General features: G+C 46.1%; 1 protein-coding gene across 1 annotated transcript in view; it reads right to left on the bottom strand.

The window, feature by feature from the left end:
* Positions 1-24,150, bottom strand: part of MARCHF4 (membrane associated ring-CH-type finger 4) — a 99,819-nt gene that overhangs the window by 6,023 nt on the left and 69,646 nt on the right. Inside the window, exons 2-3 of the mRNA XM_004376296.1 lie at positions 16,652-16,807; positions 11,682-11,874 (exon numbers count right to left, since the gene is read on the bottom strand). Coding sequence (XP_004376353.1) covers positions 11,682-11,874; positions 16,652-16,807 — 349 coding nt within the window. The remainder of the gene's footprint in view (positions 1-11,681; positions 11,875-16,651; positions 16,808-24,150) is intronic.

Genomic DNA, 24,150 nt, shown 5'->3' on the forward strand with positions numbered 1-24,150 from the left:
GGCAACATTTGTAGTAACTGTTAAATGAGAAACTATTTTGTTCTGTAAGTCTTCATCTTAAGTGAGAATAACAGCACAATTCGAAGAGCGTAGTCAGTGTCACTGAACTGTGCATGTAGAAATTTTTGAAATGGTGGCTATGTGTATTTTCACCAAAAAAAAAAAAAAAAGAGGTTGAGAAGTCAGAAGGGTTGATATGTTGTGGGGTTTTAACCAATGTCATAAAATAACATGTGTACTTCTGTTTCATGAGAAACAATTTGTTCTGTAAGCCTTCACCTGAAGTACAATAAAAAAAAAATTAAAAAAGAAAAAAATTTTGGTCTGAACACTGCCTTCTAATTATCTAACTTTCTAGTACTCAGGAAGTAATTAAACCATTTTAATGGATAGGTGGCTAAAAGGGGAGGAGGGAGAACCTGTTTTTCTAGCTAGTGCTTGGTTAGTAAAAGTTGGAAAAGCACAAATGGAATACCTCATTCACATCCACTCCCCTCAGCCCTGCACCAGCTTCCTGCTCTACAAATTACTTATTGATTCCTTGGGGGGCAGAATTAAAAAAAAAAAAAAGAGTAGGGGAAGATGAGTGGGACATCTGGTAGGGGCGGGTGAAGTGCGCAAGGTTGATGAGGTCGGTGAGGCTATTGGTGAAGGGAGGCAGGGAAGTAGTAGAAAAAGAAAATGGGAAATTAGAACACATAGTAAAATAAACTCAATAAGTAGTAACTGAGTCTTTTTCTGGACTTTTCTATTTAATTTAACATTTATTCAATAGCCACCTAGTGAGGCATTGGTGGTTCAACGGTAGAATTTTCACCTTCCATGCAGAAGACCTTGGTTGGATTTCTGGCCAATGCACCTCATATGCAGCCACTGAGTCTGCCAGTGGAGGCTTGTGTGTTGCTATGATGCTGAATAGGTTTCAGTGGAGCTTCCGGACTAAGATGGAGTAGGAAGAAAGGCTTGGAGATTTACTTCCAAAAATCACCCAATGAAAACCCTATGGATTCCCAGCTGATCATGGGGATGGGGCAGGATCAGGCCATCTTTTCTTTCATTGTGCATGGGGTTGCCATGATCTGGAGTGTACTCGAGGGCAGCTAACAACAAGTAACCACCTAAAATGCGCCTAACCCTGGGCTCTATTTGTGGGAAGGTTGGTTCCAGAAGAATTAGCACTTCCATCTTTCTAATGTATCTCCACTTTCTGGACTCCTCCTCCTCCCAGAGCTGTAGGCTCCATAGGTTATCGGAAACCTTCACTTGTCATCATATCTTTCCCCTGCCTCCAGCTGAAATGGACAATTGCCATTTCAGAAAGTGGAAGGGAAGAGTAGGCTACTGTGAGTGGGCTGGTCGCCAGCACAGCTCCCCAAGCCCCAAACTCACCACAGCCCTGTCAGAGCTCTCCCTGAGGTGGGGTTACAATCCTCCGCTCCTGAATTTTGGCCACTGGATCTTGTCTGTCCACAGCAGTGAGCTTCAGTTTAGCTAGTATTTCCTGAGTACCTATGATGTGTTTCTATGAGTACCTATGATGGAACAAAGAACTGGTTCCCATCATGTCTGGAATTAACAGGCCAAGGCTAACTGAGAAATCTGTAGATGACCCTATGACCCCTCAGTGATGCCAGCACCCCCTCTTTCCATTGCTCATCTCCTGCTGGTATTCTAGCTTAAGAGACATGAAAATGCTGACAACTCAAGTCAGAGTTTCTCAGACTTTAGTGTGCCCCAGGATCACCTGGAGGGCTAGTTACAACACAGATTCCTGGGCCCTACCCCTAGAGATTGTGACTCAGTGTGTCCGGGTTGAGGCCTAGAAATCTGCATTTGAAGAAGCTCAGGTGATGCTGATCCTGCCTGTGGGCCACACTTGAGTAGCGTGGTCCTTAGCCCTGCTCGCTACCTCATGGAACCCTCTACATTTTGAATGAAGTAAGAACTATAAATAATTTTTTTTTAAATACTCCTGAATGTGACAGCCATAAAAATGTAAGGCAACAGAACCAGTTGCCATCACATCAACTCTGACTCATTGTGACCCCATCCGTGTGTGTCAGAGTAGAACTGTGCTCCATAGGATTTTCAATGGCTGCTCTTTCAGAAGTAGATCTCCAGGCCTTTCTTCTGAGGTGCCTCTGGGTGGACTTGAACAGCCAGCCTTTTGGTTAAAGCCGAGTGTGTTAATGGTTTGCACCACCCATGGACTCCAAAGCAACAGAATGAATGGATATTTCCTGTCCTAGACCCAAATCCTTTTGGGTCCCACAATTTAAAATCAACCTATCAATGAACATGTATTGAATATTCAGAGTTTCTACCACATACTAGCCTTGTTGCTTTGGGTTAGTTACTTCCTCCTTCTGAGCCTGTTTTCTCATCACTAAATTGGGGCTGATAACCTCCTTCCTTACAGGGTTGTTATGAGATTAAATGCAGTAATGAAGTCATGTGTGCCGATGCCTGCCACTGTGCCTGCCCCTCACTGAACACTCAATGCCACATGATATTGATTGTTTTGGAGCAGGAATTATAGGATACTGAAAATGCCCACTCACCTCTTCTTTCTTCATTGTCACCCCCATCCCCAACCATAAGCACCTGTTCTTCTATATCCTATCTGTCCTTCTTCCCAATCCTCAGCCTGAGTCATTGTTTATAGATGAATAACATGTTAGAGTTGAAAGGGGTTCTAGGGACCAACTGATTCTACAGATGTGGAAATGAATCTTCACCTCTGTGCCTCCTCACCCACCACCAAGAGTCTCTAGTAGTGCCAGTGAGAGACGCTCCCCTCACCTTGCAGAATCCCCCACTGTCAGACAGCTGTGGAGTGAGATTGCATGTCTTACACAGAAGTCTCGCCATTGCCACACGCTCATTTTCCAGATTCTACCTCTCAAGAGCCCAGCCCTGTTTAGAACCTGCACTAAAGAACATGTCAAGAAAGCATGGGAAAGAAACAGCCAGCTATTTTTGGTAGGTTCAGGGGATACTGCTGGGAGATGCCCAGTTGGCAATGCCACCATGTACCTGATATTGTGCAGGGGTACAGCTTTGTGCTTTTCACAAGTGTGGTCAGGCTATTCTTCTGGGGTCCTCCCTGAGGACCAGTGAGATGGCAAGATGTGGATCCAGGGTCTCCACTTGGGCAGGCTATCCTTGACTTGACCACATTGAACCTTAGTTTCAGTGACTCTTCCAGTGATAAAGACTCAAAGGACAGACACCTACAGCAGCGAATGAAGGTGAATGTGAACCCTCCCCGTATATTTTTATCCCTCCAATGCCTTGTCAGTGCCAAGGGAGAACGCATCCCCCTGGAGGAGACTTCTTTAGAGTTCTCTTCCTAGCAGGGCTCCTGTCAGGCTAGGTGACCTTGATCCAGTTGTACAGAGTGTTTCTCAACGCACCAGAGCCAGAACCATCCCAGTCACTCTGCCTACCCAGGGCATCACAGAGACTCGTGAGGAGAGCTCTGCTAGAAAACCATTAAGAATGCCGAGACCCTGTGAAGCAAAGTGAGCTTAACTCAGTAGGACTGGGTAGGAGAGAGAAATTTTAGAGCCCCAAATATCCCTACATTGGTGTGATTGAGGGGTTCATTCCTGGAAATGTCTTTGTGAAGTGATTTTCCAAGATTCTGTGGATTTTTTTCTAAAGAGGTTTCATTGTGAAGCTTAGAGTTCTCACTATCTAGACAGATATTGACAATTGCATTTCTTAAACACTGTGGGTGGTGTCACTGCGTGGTGATGATGATGGTGGTGGTAGTGGTGAGGATGACGATGGTGATGATGGTGATTGTGATGATGATGAATGTGATAATAATGATCATAATCATGATGATGATGATAATTATGAGGATTATGATAATTATGAGGATAGTGTTAGTGGAGATGATGTTGAAGGTGATGATGATGATGATAAGAAGCCTGTTGCCGTCATTTCCGACTCATAGCAATCCAGCAGGACAGAGCAGAACTGCCCCACAGGGTTTCCAAGGAGTGGCTGGTAGATTCGAACTGCTGACCTTTTGGTTAGCAGCTGAGCTCTTAACCACTGCGCCACCAGGGCTCCATGATGATGATAGCCAATATTTATTGAAAGCTTACTATGTACTGTTACTCTAAAAGGGCTAAGCAAACATAATCTTTACTTTTCACAGAAACACTTGTGAGGTAGGTGATGTTATCCCCATTTTACAGAAGAGGAAACTGAACTCAGAAAGGCTAAATGTCCTGCCCAATGACACATAGCTGGTATGCGAAGTGGATGTGGTCCTAGGTTCATCTGAAACGGGACAGTGCCATTTGTCTGGGGTTGTTTCCCTTTCCATGCTCCAGGTTATGTGCTTCCCCCACACAGTGAGCAGCTGTGAGGAGTATACTTTTAAAAAAAAGTATGTGTGTGTATAGACACATAAACACATACACATATATACATAGATACTATACACATATATAAACATATATACACATATAGAAACAATTTCTATTTGAATTCATAACAAGATGTCTTTTGCAGTATATATTTTCATACATGTGTTACATTGTTATAACAGAGTCCTTAAGGATGTGGGCTTTGGAGTCAGAACTGTGTTCTAGTTGTATGACTCCGGCGATTTGAATCTCAACTGCAGTTTTCTCATCTGAAAAATGAGCACAACAGTAATAACCAAATCAAAGGGTTGTGGTGAGTAAATAAGATAATGCACATAAAGCCCTTTGCTCAGTGCCTGACACGTAATAAATAATAAATGTTAGTTGTTATTTTATTATCGTTAAGTATTGTATGACTTTATGTTAAAGGAGTTATTATAAAGTTACAAGAGTAGTTTATTTAAGCAAATATGCCAAAACTTTTATATCCAAAAAGAGTTTTGTCTTTTAAAATCATCATCCCTTGGGAACTGGGGCTTTTTCTTCTATCAGGTTCTAGCTCAGAACATTTCTGGGACTTTCTCATTGGATAGATTGGCTTTCTGTGACAGAGATGGCTAACTGTCCACCAAAATTCCATACTCCCCTTCCTGAGTATAGAGGTGTCACTGGGAAGGAATTACCTTTTTCAGCCCTTTTCACACAGGTGGGGCCAGGTGACTGGTATTGAATGTGAGTACGAGTTAAGCCAAGGTTTAAGAAATGGGTATTGAAGAAAATATGTGTGTTAGGGGGGCACACTCTTTTTCATTTTCTTCTAAGTGGAAGCAGAAGACTCAAAAGCCTGATGAGACTGTGGAGTCACAAGATGGAAGGAGCTTGGATGCCTGAATCTCTGCGTGAAGCAGACCTCCCACTGATCAGGAACTTCTGTTGGGTTAAACCACTGAAATTCGGGGGCTTAATTTTTTGATAGCAGTTGAGGTTACCTTAACTAACATACCTTCAATGCTAGAATAGGAGCCTTGCAAGAAAAGCAGTTTATGATTTGATGACTGTGTTTCGTGTGGTCCCCAAAATGTATTAGCTGGCTTAAACATCCACTTTATTAGATTGGAGCTATCTCCAGCCACAAATCCACTATCAATGAACAGATAACACCACTCCTGAATCTGTTCGAAAACTAGGCAGCAGGTGCTGAAGTCAGTTCCCAAGAGGTGTTTTAAACTATTTGGAGCCCTGTCAGCACATCTGGAATAAGTCAATGGCTTCCCAAGGGGTGTCCTTTGAAGGGGATAGTGCTCACTTGGCGTGCCTGCTTCTAAATTAGTCATATCCATCCCCTCAAGCATCCAGCAGCTCAGCTGTGGAGGCAGGTGGCCATGCACTAGGAATTATTGAGGGGTAAGGAAGGGGTGGGTGGGATGTGAGGTTCAGAAAGTTGGATAAGCCACGTGCAGACAACAGGACATTGACTAGGGATCTTGCCGATTTACGTGGTTGATGCTTATTGTGTCTGTAGTTTGGCCTGGCCAGGGCTGGCAGCACGATTGGAAATTCCCCACAGCAACAATTGTCAGCCTCTGAGAGTTCTGACATCTTCTCAAAATGGCAGTAACCTCAAAATCCTAGAATGTCAGACCTGGAAGGACCTTGGAGGTTGTCTTAGTTACCTAGTGCTGCCGTTACACAAATATCACAAGTGGGTGGTTTTAAAGAACATAAACATATTTTCTCATATTTCAGGAATAGAAGTCCGAGTTCAGGGTATGTCTCTAGGGAGAGGTCCTTCCTTGTCAGAGGCTGCATGGGGTCCTTGGCATTCCTTGGTGTCTGCCTTCCCTTTGTGTGTGTCTCTGTGCCTATTCTGCTCCTTTTATAACTGATGTGATTAGGTTTAGGACCCGCCCTACACTGGTATGACCTCATTAACAAACAAACGAAAACCCCCTATTTCCAAACAGGGTCATATTTACAGGTACAGGAATTAAGATTTCAACACATATTTTTTTCTGGGGGCGGGGGTGCACAATCTGATCCATAACAGAAGTTATCAAGTTCAATGCTCTCACTTTATAGATGAGGAAACTCCGGTGCAGAGAGAGAGGAAGTAACTTGCCCAAAGTCATAAAGGTAGGGTCTTCAGACCTAGATCTTCTAACTCCTAGTCTCTTCTACTGCAACAGGCCACCTCCACCATATTTTCAAATTCTCCTAATATGGGAATGAAAAGGTTTGACAGGTGGGGCCATTTCAAGCTGGAAGGAAGGAGGAGGGGAAAAAGTAAGGAATCTTTGTCATATATATTTTTTTTAGTAAAATGAATTAAAACTAAGTTTGAAAAAATACGTTTTTACAATCTTGCTGCCCCACCCCGTGCCCCCTTGCTATAAAACCAGATTGAATCTCTCTATCTCAGAGGGCAGAGACCAAAAAAAAAAAAAACCCCGCTGCCGTCGAGTCGATTCCGACTCATAGCAACCCTACAGGACAGAGAAAAACTTCCCCACAGGGTTTCCAAGACTGTAAATCTTTACGGAAGCAGACTGCCACAACTTTCTCCCACAAAGCGGCTGGTGGGTTTGAACAGCCAACCTTTCAGTTAACAGCCAAACGCTTTAACCACTGCATCACCAGGGCTCCTTTGGGCAGAGACCAAGTATCTCAAAATCACTGGAAAGAACCTCAGTGAACGGCACACATACACACACACACAAAACAGTTGCCATGGAGTCGATTCTAACTCATGGCAACCCCACGTGTACAGAATAGAACTATGCTTCATAGAGTTTCCAAGGCTATGACCTTTCAGAAGCCGATTGCCAGGCCTGTCTTCAGAGGTGCCTCTGGGTGGGTTCAAACTGCTAACTGTTTGGTTAGTAGCTGAGCGCTTAACTGATTGCACCACCCGGAGACAATGAACTGTGCACAAAGGAAGCTTGACAAAGTTTTCAGAATTTTGAGAGTTACCATATTTGATGGTTTTTAAGCTTTGGCACAATCTCAGAATCATTCCTTTCCTTCCCTCCCCTGGCCCCACTCCACTCACAAGAAGAAAACAAACACGATGAGGATGAGGTCCTCACTTTGGCGGGGTTGATCTTTTGACAGCCAAATCTCTTGGGTCTATGCAGTTAAAAAAAACAAAACAACTTTCTTGGTTCCAAAGACCTTAATTAATTTGCTCTTGTTAAGTCCTAATAACTTGACCCACTGGAGCAGAGAATGCCCCATTTGTTTGCTGGGAGCCTCTGTCAGCTTCTCTGCTGTGGCAGACAGCATCATTAAGAGATGACGGAGAAGGAGGCAGGTGGAACGAGGACATTAGATGTAATCAGATCTTCTCACTGAGGGGACACTGGTGAGGGAACCACAAACCTTCAAGAAAAGGCACTGCTCCAAATAACAGCCACTCTCAATTGTGTGAGGATATGGGGTCAGGCTAACCTTTATTGAGTGCCTACTAAGAGGGGAGGAGTCCATGGGTGGTGCAAGTGGTTAATGCGCTCGGCAACTAACTGAAATGTTGGCGGTTCAAGTCTACCCAGAGGCACTTCAGAAGACAGGCCTCGTGATATACTTCCAAAAAAATCAGCCATTGAAAACCCTATGGAACACAGTTCTACTCTGACATACATGGGGTCGCCCTGAGTTGGAATCGATGGCAACCGGTTTTTACTTAAAGGGAAATTAACACTGATCAAGTACCTCCTATGCTGGTCATGGATATTTATGAGTGCCTGCTCCTTTACATGGTAAAGTAGAGGGTCAGCAAAAAGACTTTCCCCGGACCAGGTTCTGGAGTGCTATGAGGACTCCCCTTAAGAGGCAAGCCTGGCCCACCGGGTGCTGACTGTGTGTGGTTCCTGTCCTACATTCTTCTAAGTGAATCTGATGCTAACTATGGTTTCTGCTAGTCCTGAGTCTGACTCTTTAGTTGACACTCATGGTGGGCACTGTAGGCTCTACCGGGATCTCCCTCCAGAGAGCCCCTAAAAAGCTGATACTTTTATACCCATTTGTGTCAGTGCTATGTGTTTTTCTCCTACTGGTCAAAACACTGCAGAGGAGAAGTGACTGATATTTGAACTTTACCCTAAAAACCACCATTATCGCTACTGATTCCAACCACCACAAGAATCTGTGGATTTCAGCTGCTGCCCTTCACTTCCCACCCACTCCCTAGATCACCTATTACTCCCATTTCATTTTGCCTGCAGCATTTTCTCCCATGGACAGCCTCTCCTAGAAGAAGACTGGCCTAAGCCCCACTCTGCTGCCTGAGTCATCCTATGACACATCCCTCAGTCTCACAGTTTCATGATCTGAAAAATGGGAAGAATAATCCTTGCCCTCAGGGCATACTCTGAAACTGAATTAGCTCCAATTTAAAAAATGGACTGAAATACTACCAATGATCATGAAGTTGGCACAGGACCGGGCAATATTTTGTTCTGTTATACATAAGGTCTCCATGAGTCGGAGCCAACTCAACAGCCACTAACAACAAAAAATGATAGCACAGTCTGAGCTCCTTAAATGTGAGACAGTCTAAATTAATGAATATAAATATATCTGAACACTTTTGGGGGGCACCAAAAGCAGTTAAGGTCCCTACATATTCCCCTCCCATCCAAGGGCTGCCTCCAAGTGGTCACTGGCTTGTCAGAGCAGAATGGATAGATCATGGTGTGGCTTTGCATCCTGGGAAATGATGTTTTCCTAAAATTGGAAGAAAGTGAAACAATGTAAAAATTCTCAATATTTAGCCAATTCTGCTTCTCCCAGAAATGGAGGGATTGAGTGCCACATGTATATAAAAAGAGAAAAAAATTAAAGATAGAAGTAGGCAGATAGAGAGGAGCCAACAAGGAGATAGAGGAGGAGATGGTGACCGGAGCCCTACTCAGAGGGAGACACTAATGAGCAGGAAAAAGCCCCAGGAAGGTGGTCGGCGGGCAGCGGGTGGGGTTCTGGGTGGCTCAGAGCTACGACAAGCAGGCCTGTTTGTGAGGGCTCCTGTCAGTGGGCCTAGGTGCATTCTAAGTCACAGGTGGCATCTGAAAGTGTCCCATAAGTGACACCATGGGATTCCTGCCATCTGATGCAAGAGGGCTTATGGAAAGAGCACTGGACTGTGAGTCCAGAGACCTTGCTTCTAGCCCCAGCTCTGCCACTAATGAGCTGAGTGACCTTGAACAGATCACTTCCCTTCTCTGGGCCCTAGCTCTCTCAGTTGCAAAATGAGGGAGTTATAGTGGTCAATTACATGGTCTCCTCTATGTCCAATTCTCTCAGTCTTCAAGTCTATGAAGCCATGAGTGGTAGATGGTATTATTGTTCATCAAATACTTGTGCTCCCCTTGCCCACCCTCCACTTTGGGGAGGAGGAGTGTACTTCCCCACCCTACTACCCCATTGATGTTGACCAATGGACTGTGGGCAAAAGGACAGTATGCCAGTTCTGAGCAGAAGCTTTGAAAGGTGCTGCAGGTTTCCGCCAGACCTCTCATGCTCTTGCACTCTGAGAGGAGAAAAGCACACCTTGGTAGTCCCTGCTCTTGGCTCCCAGCATGAAGAGGTACTTAGACCAGGCCTGAACCCAACCCATAGCCAGAAGCCAAGCCCAGCCAAGTCCAGCAGAGCCACAGCCATCTCACAGACCGGTGAATGGGAAATAAATATTGTTGTAGGCAGTGCGACTTTGGAGTCCTTTGTTATTGCGGCCAACGCTGACTAATAACATCACACAACAGGAAAGCATCCCTCATAGAAGGGCACATCAGGGACTGATCTGAAGCTGGCCTGAAGGAGAATGAAGGGCAGCTAGATGGGCCCCAACAGGAAGGCCCTCCATTGCTTCCCACCTCCGTGCCAGAGCTGTAGACCTCCAGATGGAGAAACACCTGGATTTTGGCATCAACCACCCAGGCCTCAGCAGGGATAGGAAGGGAGTTCGGTGAGAGAGAGGAACCAATTAGAATGCCTCAATGTCAAATTCCTCCCCATTCAAGCCCTCTCTCTCACATAGTCCTCCAAACCCGGGCAGTCTGTTTCCTCACTGCCCAGGTGCCATAATTAAAGTTAGCTAGAATAGAGAGGCAACAAGATGGCTTAGATAAGTTCACCAGCTCTGGCATCACTGGTATCTGGCTGCCGTGATCAGTACCCAAGTCTTTAGGCCTCTCTGATTCCCACTATTAAAGGACTCCAAAGCAATTCACACCAACATCATCTCAGCCAAACTCTACTAATAAATGTTTTCCTGCCAAACAAGGCAATGTAGCACATTTGATATAAGACTCAAATGAATACCCAGAGAAGATAATTAGAACGTTAATACACCCAGTACTGATGCCTTGGAGGTTAAGATGTGTGACCTGTATTTAAGCATGCTTCATTTTACTCAGAGAAAACCAGGCCCATTCCCCACCTCCTCTGTTAGTTGGACCAGGCCTTCTGAGTGAACAGCCACATCATCTGTGGAAACAAAAACCAAATAAACCCAGGCCTCCCCAAACCAACCTAACATGTAAAAAGAGAGAAGGAACATTGATGTGGGGAGTGGGATAAAGGAAGAAGCAGGAACAAAAGCAGGGAGTTTCCAACCTTTTTCCCAAACCACTTAAACAAAATCTTACCTGGAACAGAAATATGTGTAAACAGATAAAAATACAGAAGTTCAGGTGAAGCAGGGGTGAGGAGTCAAAGCCTGTCCACGCAGCACCCCATTTCCCACTCCCAAGCTCTGTATGGAACCCCAGGACTACACTCAGTTTGAAAATCACTAGATTAGAGAAATCTTGGGCATTGGGATAGGCTTATGGAGAAAGCTAAAGAAAAAAAAAAGGTTAAGTGTCATCATGGCCATTTCTAGGCATTTTGCTCTGAAGAGAATTGACTTAAATGGACAGGCATCCCTTGGCATGGCTTGGCAGCCTTGGAGTAGGCAACAGAAAAGTGGCCTTCCACATCCTGTTGCAATAAATAGAATGACCAAGTGGCCTTTGTCAAATCTTCTCAGAGGCAAGCGTCCTTACCCTTATCTTCAACTGGGCAAGACAGATTTGCTTGGGAGAGGTTTAGCTTTTCCTTCTTTGCCCTGCCTCCACCCTCACCTACCTATCAAATTTAAGCCACTGCCCCCTAAGCTCAGAGGTCTCAATCCTCGTGCCATTTCTGCTTTGGCCTAGCTCAGCCTCCTATGGGGCTTGTGAGGGAGGAATCTTGAAGGATCTGTCCAGATCACCAGCATGTGGCTCCCCACCTTCCATGCAGTCAAGCACCCAGACCCACCTATGCACACTACATCCATGAAGCCATACATCCCGTAGCAGATCTGGAAGAGGAGGTCTTGGCGCTGCCACTTTGCTGAGGGACTGAAGGTCGACCAGATGAGCCAAGAGATACTGGCGATGAGGAAGAGAGAGCCCAAGATGGCAGCTGCAATCTGAACCTTCTCAATGACCGTCAGAGAGATGGCCTGCCACTGGGGAGAAAGGAATGGCAGGTTAACTGTTGCTTGGATGCCCTCACTCCATTTGCACCCCATTCCCATCCCTCTTCCTTCTGCCACTCTAACCTTTCATATCTGGTTTAGGAGTCAAACAAGGACTTTCAGACTTTTAAGACAAGGGATATTTTTGCAGGTCTCTGAGTTTTACATTGTACCTTTGATATGGAGTAAACCTATATCACACCAATTGGTCAGAAGTCATTGTAGGGAATAACTCCTGGGCTGGCAGGGCTGGGAAGGAAGACCTTTATACGTGATTATGATACAGACAGAGAAATGGGAGGGAAAAGTAAAAATACAGAGCTAGTGTGGGTGGTGTTCCGAGGCACTAGAATATTCTTTTCAGACACTGTCTACTGTCACACTAATATGTACTGAGGGGGCACAGGCCTTTCTTTTCCATGTTTTTTCCATGACATCACCTGGCATGCTGTTTAATATACATGCTAGAGGTTATTAGTTCAATAGACAAGAAGGGGACACAGGACTTGGAGGAGAGATAAGAAAAACAGTGTATAATTTACAGACTTTATATGAATAATGAGATTTCTTTTTTTTGACATAAAAGCAGTGTACAAACAGGAGCATTGATGGATGGGTTGAAGGCTGGAGTGTGGGTGAGTTTCGGCTCTGAAATTCTATAATCCCATGGCTGGCCCAGGAAGCCCAGGCTTAAATGAACCTGGAGTTGGACTCTAGTTTGGGGTTTATTCGTGTACTCACTCAGCAAATATGTACTGAGTATTCTCTATATGCTGGACACTGTGCTAGGTGCTGGAGATAACACGGTAAGCAAAAATAGACAAGGTCCCTACCCTACTGGAGTTTACAGTCTGGTATGAACACAGACTACCAAATAATTATTCATGACTGCAGTTCATCAGAGAGAAGAAAGGGATATCATGATGCTGTGAAAGCCTGTGACAAGGGAGACTCGACTTCCCAGAGGAAGTGATGCTGGAGCTGAGATCTGAAGGATGTGTAAATAAGAGTTTACTAGGTGAAGAGAGGAGAGAAAGAGGGCTCCAGGCAGAGAGAACAACATGTGCAAAGGCCCTGTGGCAGGAGGAAGTATGATGAATATGAAAACTTGGAGGAAGATCAGAGTGGGTAGAGCAGAGAAAGCAAAAGGGAGCTTGGGGTAAGATGACTGGAAAGGTAAGCAGGTAGACCATGAGGAAACTTGTAGAATATGCACAGATTTTGGACTTTGTCCTAAGAGTAAACGTGATGCTATTGAAGTTTTAAGCAAGAGACTGACAGGATCAAATTTGGGAAGGTGGAGTGAAGGACAACCTCCTGATTGGAAGGGTTTGCATAACGCCCTGAAGAGAACACCCTCAAAGGAGGGCATTCCAATCTAAATTCCAAGGAAAGGCTGATTGTCTTCCATTTACCAACAGTAGGGCCCTCACTATGCACTCAATGGCCAGGATGGAAGCACTGATTCTGGTTCCAGTAGGGACTGATCAGGGACCCCTGAGGAACTGTAACCATGCAAAACATTTCAATCGCTAGTCTCGATGTAGAACATCAGCCTTTGCATTTAATTATACAGATAGCATCCCATTACAGGTAATTGGGCCTTTAAATTTTCTGCTGCTTCCCACAGCTTAGGGTTACACATAAGAAAGGAATTTTCCAGATGATGGCCTGATCATACAGACTTCTCGTGTGTACATCAAATGGGTTTTCTGGGGTCTGCCTCACTGTAACGAGGCTCCTGACTGAGATTTTTGGTTCTACCACTGAGGCATCAATCACCCTTGCCCCTCCTGCTCCTCCAAGGTTTCAAAAATTCCAAAAATAGTGGCCCAGAAAGGCTCCCTTAATCCCTAAAGCCCTTTCTTACCAATCCCCAAGCCACCTGCGGAACCTAAATGGTGGCCCTGACCACAATAGGAAGCATATGAAGAAGGAATGAGGGAGTATGCTATGGGCAAGGCTATCTTCCTATCTGCCCCATGTGAGACTCCACAGAGGTGTGGGAAGAACTATATGGAGAAGGCAAGAGCAAGAGACCTCTGAAATCTCAAAGGAAGGCCAGGAAAGTGAGAAGAGCCCCAGAGGCATTGGGTTCTACCACCATCAGACACCCAGAGCTTCGTTCCAAAAGAGATTTCTATCCCAGCAGCAAGACCAGGAGCATCAGACTTCTCTGTCCTGTGAACTCCTGTTCTGCAGCACCCTAGGGGGAGAATAAATAGAGAGACAAATGGGGAAGAACACAAAGACTAGATGTTTCATCCCCTGCAACAGGAAGGAGCACTGAGCCAGGGATCGGGTGACTTGATTCTAGAGAACTCTGCCCCAATGTGTCATGTGATACCTTGGAGAAGTTGTCCCACTGCAGCTGAACAGACTCCTGTCTCACACTTGGCTGGGCCTCAGGAGCCCAGGATACACAACTGGGATATTTGGGCCATAACCACACAATACTGCTTCTAGTCCAAACTACTTCCTTCTTCTGGTGCTATCTGGAGAAGTGAAATTATATTTCCTGAGCACACAGTCATGCACTTCAAGGAGCAACTGAACCAGAGGGACTCCCCAGTGTCTAGAAACTCACAGTTAAAGACACGGTGGTAGCTTAAGAATAAACTAACACATCAATATCACCAAACCTGCCACTTGCTTACCATACTTATAAAACCCATTGCTGTCAAGGTGATTCCGACTCATAGCGACCCTGTAGGACAGAGTAGAACTGTCCCATAGAGTTTCCAAGGAGCAGCTGGTGGATTCAAACTGCCAACCTTTTGGTTAGCAGCCTGAGCTCTTAACCACTGTGCCACCAGGCTCCACCATACTTATGAGAATATCCTTTTCTGTTTTTGCTCCCAGCAGACAGTTATACGTAAATCGTTTGTCATTTTATGAGACAAGGGCAGATGTCTTCTTTCTTGGGGGGCACTTTGGAGTGGGCTTGTGGGTTGGGGATTTGACCTTTTCCAGAGGCTCGAGTCAGCGGAAAAGGAAGGGGAGGGCTGAGGTGTCCAGATCTCTGCTCATGCCTCAGAGGATGTGGACTCAGCTGTCTCAGAACGTTGCTATTTTAAGACACTTCAAGATCTTGAAATGAAGGATAAGGATGCAAGCATTGACTGAGGGAGGCATGTCTTATCTTGACCCCTTGTTATGGACGGATTACCAAACAAGCAAGGTACGCATGGGCTTAACTGTGCTTGCTTACTAATCTGTATTGCACGATTTCACCTGTTTTTCACCACGTCAAAGACCTGGTAAAACTCATGTGAAATTGTGCACTGCTGATTAGTAAGTAAACACAGTCAAGCTCGTGCGCACCTTGCTTACTGGTTAATCCGCCCCTGCCCTTGATACACCATCTACATGGCTGAGGTGCTTGGGACGTTTAATGCCACCTTCCAGAAATGCACTGTCTGCCTGGCCATGGTTTGCAAAGAACTGGAGTGGCCAACTCAGGCCCCACTCTTGGTTCACACGCATGTACACACACAGTCATACACTCGTTCCTGCAGTGCCCTGCAGAGAACTCCAGAGGGTCTGAAATAAATGGCCCTGGACGCTGTGGCTCCAGGTGTTTGCAGCTGCCCCTCCACACAAAGACCTCAGCCCCAGTGCCAAGTCTCCTGGTTCTCCTGGGCTCTTCCCTCCCTCACAGAGGAGGTGAGAAACAACTGTGCCAGCAGCTGAAGTTCCCATCCTCACCTGTGCACTGGCTAATTGATCTTGAGGGCACTTAATTGGCTGATCTTGCATATGTGGAGGTATTTTCAGAAGCAAATCACTTTATCTGTGTGTGTGTGTGAGTGCGTGCGTGCGTGCGTGCGTGCACACGCGCGCCTTCCAGGCAGGGCTGTATAGTTTGGGGGGATTTATGAGGGTGGCACTGGGCCGCCACCTACTCTGCAGATGATGAGTGTGTCAGGGCAGGGTTGGGTGGAGGGCTGAGGGAGCCCTAAATTCTAGCAGGTCCAGCCCCATCTGCATCTGCTTGGCTGACTCCCACACCCAGCCCAGCTCAGCTCACCCTGCCTTTGCCTTTCACAGCAGTCTATCACATTCTCTCCCCTCGTCTCCTCTCTTACTGGCTTTTCTTGTGTCTTTCTCTGCCTCTCTTTCCTGTCTCTTCTCCATCTTTCTCTCTGTCCCATGCCACTCAAAGTGTGGTCTACAGATAGCAGCATAAACATCACCATAGCATCTTAGAAAGGCAGGATCTCAGGCCCCACGCCGGACCTACTGAATCATGATCTACACCTTGACAAGATGCCAGGTGAGTTACATGCACATTAAAGTTTGAGAAGCGTTGTTGCGTATCCTCCTTATTCCTTCTCTTTCAGCCCTTCCCTTTATCTCTTATCCTTCTTCTCATCCCTCCCACCCTCTCTTTTTTCCTAGCCCTGCTCTTTTCTAACCTCTGGTCCTTCCTTCATATATCCAGTAACTCATTTATTCCCTTTCTCCATCTGACTTTTCTTTCTCTCTATAGGCACTTCTTTCCTCTATCCACGTTTCTTTCTCTCTATAAGGCATGTCTGTCACTTTGTCCCACCGTTTTCCTCTTGCCAAGGCTTAAGAGAACATGAAAAATTTCCTTCATCCCCTTCCCTGTGTGCACACCACCCAAGTGCTTGCCCAGCTGAACCCATCTCCTTCCTTTTCTCCAAACTGCTCAGAATCTAAGGTAAATAATTCTCCAGCCGGAAAGCAGGCCATGTGGGAAGCCCCAGCCCCCGCGCCCCCTACAGGCAGCTCCAGGTTGTACCTGCAGCGGGTTCTTTGTGCTTATGGCGATGACATGGTACTTGTAGTAGCACAGCTCACAGCTCCAGCAGCCCCGCTCGCTGATCCACTTGATGAGGCAGGGCTGGTGCGTGCACTTGACCGACCCATCACAGCGGCACGGGCTCAGCAGCTCCCCCTGCAGGGAGAGAGCAGAGGACAGTGAGGCTAGAGGCCTGAAGGCTATGGGTGGGATGGTGGCTGGAGCCCTGTTGGCCAGACCACACCACCCACAACTGGGCTGTATCCATAACCAGAGCTTTGCGAAGAGAACACTGACCCTGTGGGAGAAAACCTGGTTCCCAGTGCCCCCACCATCTGAACAAGCAACTTCACTCAGCTCAACTAACAGTTCTGATCTCTCAGCTCCACTCTTCAAGACCAGGGCAGTGTTTCCTGTGCCGCCCTAGTCCCAGGGTGTCTGTGGAAATGAGCAGGCTGGTTTCTGTGGAAGCCCTCTGTTGTCCAAGGTACACAGAATCATCTTTCCCTTCCACTTCAGTTCATATCACTCAGGGACATCACCTTGACCTAGATGAGGTCTAGAATGTCCTGTTGCACCTGATCTACCTGTCAAGAGGATCCCTGGTGGCACAGTGGTTAAGCACTTGGCTGCTAACCAAAAGGTCAGTGGTTCAAACCCACCAGCTGCTCTGTGGGAGAAAGATGTGGCGGTCTACTTCCATAAAGCTTGGAAACCCTGTGGGGTAGTTCTACTCTGTCCTATAGGGTTGCTATGAGTTGGGATCAACTTGACAGCAACAAGTTTTTTTTTTTTTCCTACTTGTCAAACTGCTGCTCTGTCTTCAAGACAGTTCCAGTGTTACTTCCTATAGGGAGTCATCCCTAACTTCTGGTTGAGCTCCATGTTTCTATCTCTGAGTGTCTTGTGCTGAGTTACATGGCATCTCACTGTTAGAGCACTACACCTCATTTTAAGGACCTGTCACATGCCTGTCTGCCCACCAGAGGAGCCCTGCAAGGCAGGATTGAGGTGTTGTTCACCTCTGCACCCTTTCCCCCTGTGCCTACCCCTGCACCCCAAGTAACTCAACAACTTTGTGTTTGAATGATGTTATGGATTGAATTGTGTCCCCCAAAAGTATGTATTGAAGTCCTGGCCCCTGTACCTGTGGATGTGACCCTATTTGGAAATAGGGTTTTTTCTTTTGTTATGTTAATAATAAGACAGAAGTCCTCAGGCTGTGGAAAATTCCACTGCCTCAAGCAGCTTGCTTTCCACTGCCCTGTAGCTTTACATTAAAATCCTGTTTCCTTTGCTTGACATGCCCAGTAGCTTTTCATTAAAATCTTGGTTCCTTTGCTTGATACTCCACCGTAGCTTTAGATTAAAATCCTGGTTTCCTTCTCCTTAACTGCTGCCCAGAACTAGAGGAAATTGGCAGAAACTGGTTTAGGCACCATGTTGACATTCAGGATAACCTTTTAGCTCATTGAGACCTCATACATAGTAACTTCCCTGTCTCTGGGTGGAGTTTAACTGCCATTTTCTGAACATGTGATGCATGAAGTTATATGTAAACCCCTGTGCCTGCATAGTATGATTAAGGATGTTGCTGATGTAACTTGTATGAACTTCCTACTTGTAAACTCCTTAAAAGTAACCTTCCCCCTCACCCTCGCTGAGTAGTCTTGGCAGCAACAGCCCTGACTGTTCCTTTATTTGCACAATGAAATAAAGGTGCTTTTCTTACTCTCTCAACTCAGTCTCTCGTTTATTGGCTGAGATGAGTTGTGCCGAGCAGAACCTGGGGTTTCCACCCAGCGACAATGAGGTCATACCAGAGTAGAATGGGTTCTAAACCTAATCACTTCTGAAAATGGGTTCTAAACATAATCACTTATAAAAAGAACAGAATTGACACACACATGCACACACACACACACAGACACACACACACACGGGGAAGGGAGACACCATGTGAAGACAGACGCATACAGCAGATACATCTATAAGCCCCGAAATGCCAAGGATTGTCAGCAGCTACTAGAAGCTGAAATGGCCAGAGAAGGACCTCCTCTACCCCAGAGCCACACCCTGAATTCTGACTTCTAGCCTCCTGAACTGTGAGAAAATAAATTGCTGTTCTTTAAAGCCACCAACTTGTGGTATATTTTTTTACAGCAGCCCTAGGTAACTAAGACAAAAGAGTGAATGAAAAACTGAATTAAGTGTCCACTCAGGTTCCTTGCCTTCAGGTTTCCTGCAATGCCCTGAGGAACAGGACGAGACTGCTTGTTCCATAAGAACAGGAACCACATCCGTCTTCCTTACCTCAGGCCCCCAGCACCTCGCTCAGTGCCCAGCACAATGAGAATATGTGTGCAATGAATCAACTTGGTGCATAAACGCTCAGCTGCCTCATCCTCTGTGAGGCCCTCCATGGTTCCCCCTCCTACTTCTCCCATATTGATGGCCCGCTTCACTGTGCCTCCAGGTCCTTCCCATACCCCCCATCATAGCATGTCCCCCATTTGTCTCTGGGTCACTACACTGTGACCCCTCACACAGGCAATATCGTATTTATCTTTGTATTCCTAGTGCCTAGTAGAGTGCCTGGTACAGTAAGGCTGTCAGTCTAGCATTGACAGCTGAATGCCTGCACATCTGTTTGATAAACAAGAGGCTTTGCTCCTCGGGGACATGGCCGGCCTGAGAGAGGCTTAGGAGAGGTGGGAGATGCCCACAGTGCTGAGCACTCACCAAACACAGCCAGGCCTAAAGGCCGTAGGTATTGAGTAGCTGCCCTGAGAAAGAAAGAGGAAGGGGTGGGGCCGGGAGAGGTGGTGGCGGAGGAGCAAAAAGCCCTCATTATTCAAGCAGCATTTTCTAGGCTCATTAATTCTAACGGGATGAGCTGGGTTTGATTAATCGGGTTGTTAAGCAGCCATGTCAAATTGCCGATCAGGTAGGAGACATTACTTCCGGTCCATGGTAACTGTGACAAGTGACGGCGAAGGCTCCGCTCCCTGCTACCCAAGCAGCAGCCACGAGGCAGGGCCAGCAGGAGCCACTGGCTGGGGCACAACTGACCACAAGACCCAGGCTCTGCATTTGGCTCTGAATGTGCTGGGAACCAACCCAGGCTCACTGGAGCTCTCTGAGCCTCAACATACGCATCTGAGAAACATGGAGCAGGACCTGGCTTGGTCCGTGGCCTGGCTTGGGGGGTGGCTTCCCCAGAGCTCCTTGATTAGCCCAAATACAACCCTACACGTTCCCTTGGGGCTGGGCAACTCAAAAGGCAGACTTAGGAATTTGCTTTGGGTACCACAACTATTAGAAAGCAAGGACACCAAAAATATTTTAAAAAGGTTGACCTTTGATAAAGATTCAAAATTTTAGAGGGAAAAAAGAGAAAACATCTGGAAAGAGGCTCTTTTAACTTTGGCATTCCTGCAAGCTTTGTATTTTATGATTTAGTGGATTTTTTTATGTGCATTTGGGTGGAGCGCCACAGTCTTTTTAGCGTTTAGGGTTTTAAAAAAGCCTAATCTGGACCCCGCACCACTTGCAACTGGGCAGACCTATATGTCTTCAAGAACAAGAGAAGTGGAGATGAGCCAGCAGCCAGATGCATTCAAGTTTGACTTAATGACCATGGTTGTCGCAGTAAACTCTGTTAAAAGCTAAAATGGTGGAGCATGGAAACTAAAACAGACCCTCCCCCAGTAAAATTTTCTCAGCATGAGAGAGATCCCTACTGAAGAGAAAGGTTAATGACTAACTCAAGGTCAGCCTGTGGCACGGCCAGAATGAAAGCCAGATCCTTCTGACGTCAGACTCTGAGCTCCTCACCGTGCCACTCTGCTCATTCCCCCTCTGCACCTGGTTCCTGACGTCCCACCTGCAGCTGCGACTCTCTTTTCTATCTCCTCCTCTCCTGATCCCACCCCTACACCTTTCTGGCCTGACACTGGCCCAACCCACTCCCTCATCTCCTCTGCCAGCATCATCACCCACAGCTTGGCACATAATCATTCTCTAATTGTTTCCTCTGGGGGTTGGACTGCTCTGACCATACCCCATGGATCTGAGCACGTTGTAGGTGCACAATAAAGGTGTGTTTGCTGACTGGATAGGACAAGGCTCTGGAAAAGGCCCTCTGTCCCAGCTCCTGGAGCTCCAGCCTTTGGGCCTGTAGGATTATTACAGTCATGTCTGCAGAGCTCAGCAAACTCCACAGATCAAAGAGGCTAATTAAATGCAAAGGGCGCCAAACACTTCCTTGATGATTCGCTAGGACCTTTGGGGCCTGGAGACCCGCCCTGGGAATGACTAAAGCAAGGAAAAGTGGATCTCCTCTAATCCCCTGACCCCCATGAGACAGACACATTGTGGGGAGTAGTTAAGAGTGTGGGCTTCCAAAACGGACTGCTTGGGTTTGAATTCCGGGCTGTGATACATAAGGTTTTCATTGACTGATTTTCGGAAGTACATCTCCAGGCCTTTCTTCCTAGTCCATCTTAGTCTGGAAACTCTGCTGAAACTTGTTAAGCATCATAGCAACATACAAGCCTCCACTGACAGATGGGTGGTGGCTGTGCATAAGGTGCATTGGCTGGGAATCAAACGTGGCTCTCCAGCATGGAAGGTGAGAATTCTACCGTGAGCCACTGCTGCTCCACTATCACTCTAAGATAGGTCAGTTAGGCAAGGAAAGGAGAAAATGTGTTAAGTAAAGGGTCAACTGGGGCCCAGAGAGAGGTTGAGATTAAAGAACTTTCTAAGAAAGCTGGCCCTTCTGAGGTGGATAAGGCACCAGAATGTAGGTCTCCTGACTGCCTGTCCAGGACTGTCCCCTGTGTTATTATGGGGACACTGAGAGCATTTGGGGGCCCTCCTTCTCTTGGGAAAGCTAAACAGAAGAACACAGGCCTCTTCGATGGATGAAATGGTGTCATGCTAGAGACAGGAGGCTGGATGAGGGGATCTTGCAGCCCTTGGCCGTGGCTCATCTGGTGAGTGGGGGAAGAGGATGGATTCTCCCGCCCTGCCAATGACATAGCAAGCTGCAGGTGCAGGACTCCAGCCGTTCCTCCATTCATAGATTTTGTTCGTTCATTGCAGATTTGCTTCCTTTTTTTTTCCTCTCACAATCTGAAAGACCCGCTTCCGGAGTCCTTAGGATACCTGGTTGCCATGGCAGTGGCAGGTAAGCCAAAGACCCCCCCTTCCACCCACACAGGCATGAGGCATCCCTGCCACTGAGCAGAAGGAAAGAAATACAGCCTAGTTAAGCAGAAACAGTCCAAGCCCAAGCTGCAGCTCTGGGAGATCAGAACAAAGGAGACGATAGAAACACCAGCCATGATGAGAGGCAATTTAGGGACATCTTGCTTTATTGAGACTTATTGGTGGTTAACAGCTTGAGCTCTGATCCCAGACAGACCCAGGTATACTTGGAATCTGTGCAATCCTGGGCAAGTTGCTTAGCCTCTCTGTGCCTCACTCAATCGCCCTTTCATTCATTAAGTATTTATCTACTATGTTCTAGATGACAGGGATACAGCAGTGAAAAAGTGGTCAAAATTCTCTAGTGGAGAGAGGCAGACAATAAACAAGATAAACAAGTAAATTATAAGTACCTAAGATGCTGTTAGGTGCTGTGGAAAAAATTAAGCAGAGAAAAGGGAAATGGGGTACCAGGGAAGGGGCAGTTTGAAATTCTAAATAGGGTGGCTATGGAAGGCTTCACCAAGGAAAGACACTTAAGTGAAGACCCGAAGAAAGTAAGAGAACAAACCACACAGATACCTAGGCCGAGCCCTCCAGGGGCCAACATTAAGTGCAAAGGCCCTGAGGCAGGAACATGCCTGGTATGCTCTAGGAACACCTAAGAGGTGGTGTGTCTGGGGCAGAGTAAGTGAGAGAAAACGCAGTAGGAGATGAAATCAGAGGTATAACGACTCAGGGATGGGACTACAAATTAGGCAAGGCTTTGGGCCATTTTAAGGACTTTGGCAATTACTCTGAAGGAGAAGAGAAACCATTAGAGTGTTTTGAGCAGAAGAGAGTGACATGATTTGACCATACTTAACAGGATCAATCTGGTTGAGAACAGACTGGAGAGAAGTAGGAGCAGCTGCAGGGAGACTGTTAAGAGGCTGTGCCAATAATCCAGATGAGTGATAATGGTGGTTTGGAGCAGTATAGTAGCAGAGGAAGTCCTGAGAAATGGTCAGTTTCTAGATATGCTTTGAAGGCATAGAGAAGGACATCATGCTTGGTAAAGTAGAGGGTCAGCGTAAAAGAGAAAGACCCTCAATGAGATGGATTGACACAGTGGCTGCAACAATCAACTTAAGCATAAGGATGATTGTGAGGATGGCGCAGGACCTGACAGTGTTTCATTCTGTTGTATTTTGGGTTGCTATGAGTTGGAACTGACTTGACGGCACCTAACAACAACATAGATATTAAGATTTGCTTAGGGATTGGACATGATATGTGAAAGGAGAACAGTCTAGTAATGCTAATGATTTTGACCTAAGCAATCAGAAGGATGGAGTTGCCTTTAACTGAGATGAGAACGGCCAGGAAGGAGCAAGTTTTTGAGGAAAGATTAGAAGCTCAGTTTTGGACATGTCAATTTTGAGATGCCTATAAAATATCCAAGTGGAGGCGTTTAGTAGGTATTGCAATATATATTAGTCTGGAGTTTAGAAGACAGGCCCAGGCTCAAAATATAAATTTGAGAGTCACTGGCATATAGATGGTGTTTAAAGTCATGAGCCTGGATGAGATCACCAAAGGAGTGTAGGTAGAAAAAGAAGATGGTATCAGGGCCAATCCCTGGAAGATGCCAAGATGTTGGAAATAGGGAGATGCAAAGGAATAAGCAGAGGAGATTTAGAAGGGAAGTTCAGTGAGTTGGGAGGAGAATACGATGTTCCAAAAACCAAGAAAGAAGAGAGATGTTTCAAGAAAGAGGGAGTGATCAGCTGTGTCAAATGCTGCTGATGGGTCAAGTTGGATAAGAACTGAGAATTGACCATTGGATTTAGCAACATGCAGATCATTGGAAACCTTGGTAAAAGCCATTTCAGTGGACTGGAGGAGGTGAAAATCTAATTGGAGTGAGTTCAAGAGAGAATGGGAGAGGAGAAATCGAAGATAGTATGAATAGACAATTCTTTTAAGTTTTCTGAAAAAGAACACGGGAAATGGAGCTCTATCTGGAAGAGAAATGGAGTAAAGAAAGGTTTTGTTTTTGTTTTTAAGACAGAGAGATAGTAAGAAATTTATATGCTGATCCAGAAGTGAGAGAAAAACTGATGGTGGAGAAGGAAGTGGAGAGAATAGCTAGAGTAAGGTGCCCTGTAAAGGTGAGGAGGGATAAGGTCTAGTGCCCATGTGACAGGGTCCACCTGTGCCAAGAGTGTGCCCAGTTTATCCATAGTAATAGGTTGTATGGTAAATGGGTAGACTTGTAGAAGTTTTCCTTCTGATTTCTTCTA

This window comes from Trichechus manatus, unplaced genomic scaffold (genome assembly GCF_000243295.1).
Source record: "Trichechus manatus latirostris isolate Lorelei unplaced genomic scaffold, TriManLat1.0 scaffold00041, whole genome shotgun sequence".
NCBI lineage: Eukaryota > Metazoa > Chordata > Mammalia > Sirenia > Trichechidae > Trichechus > Trichechus manatus.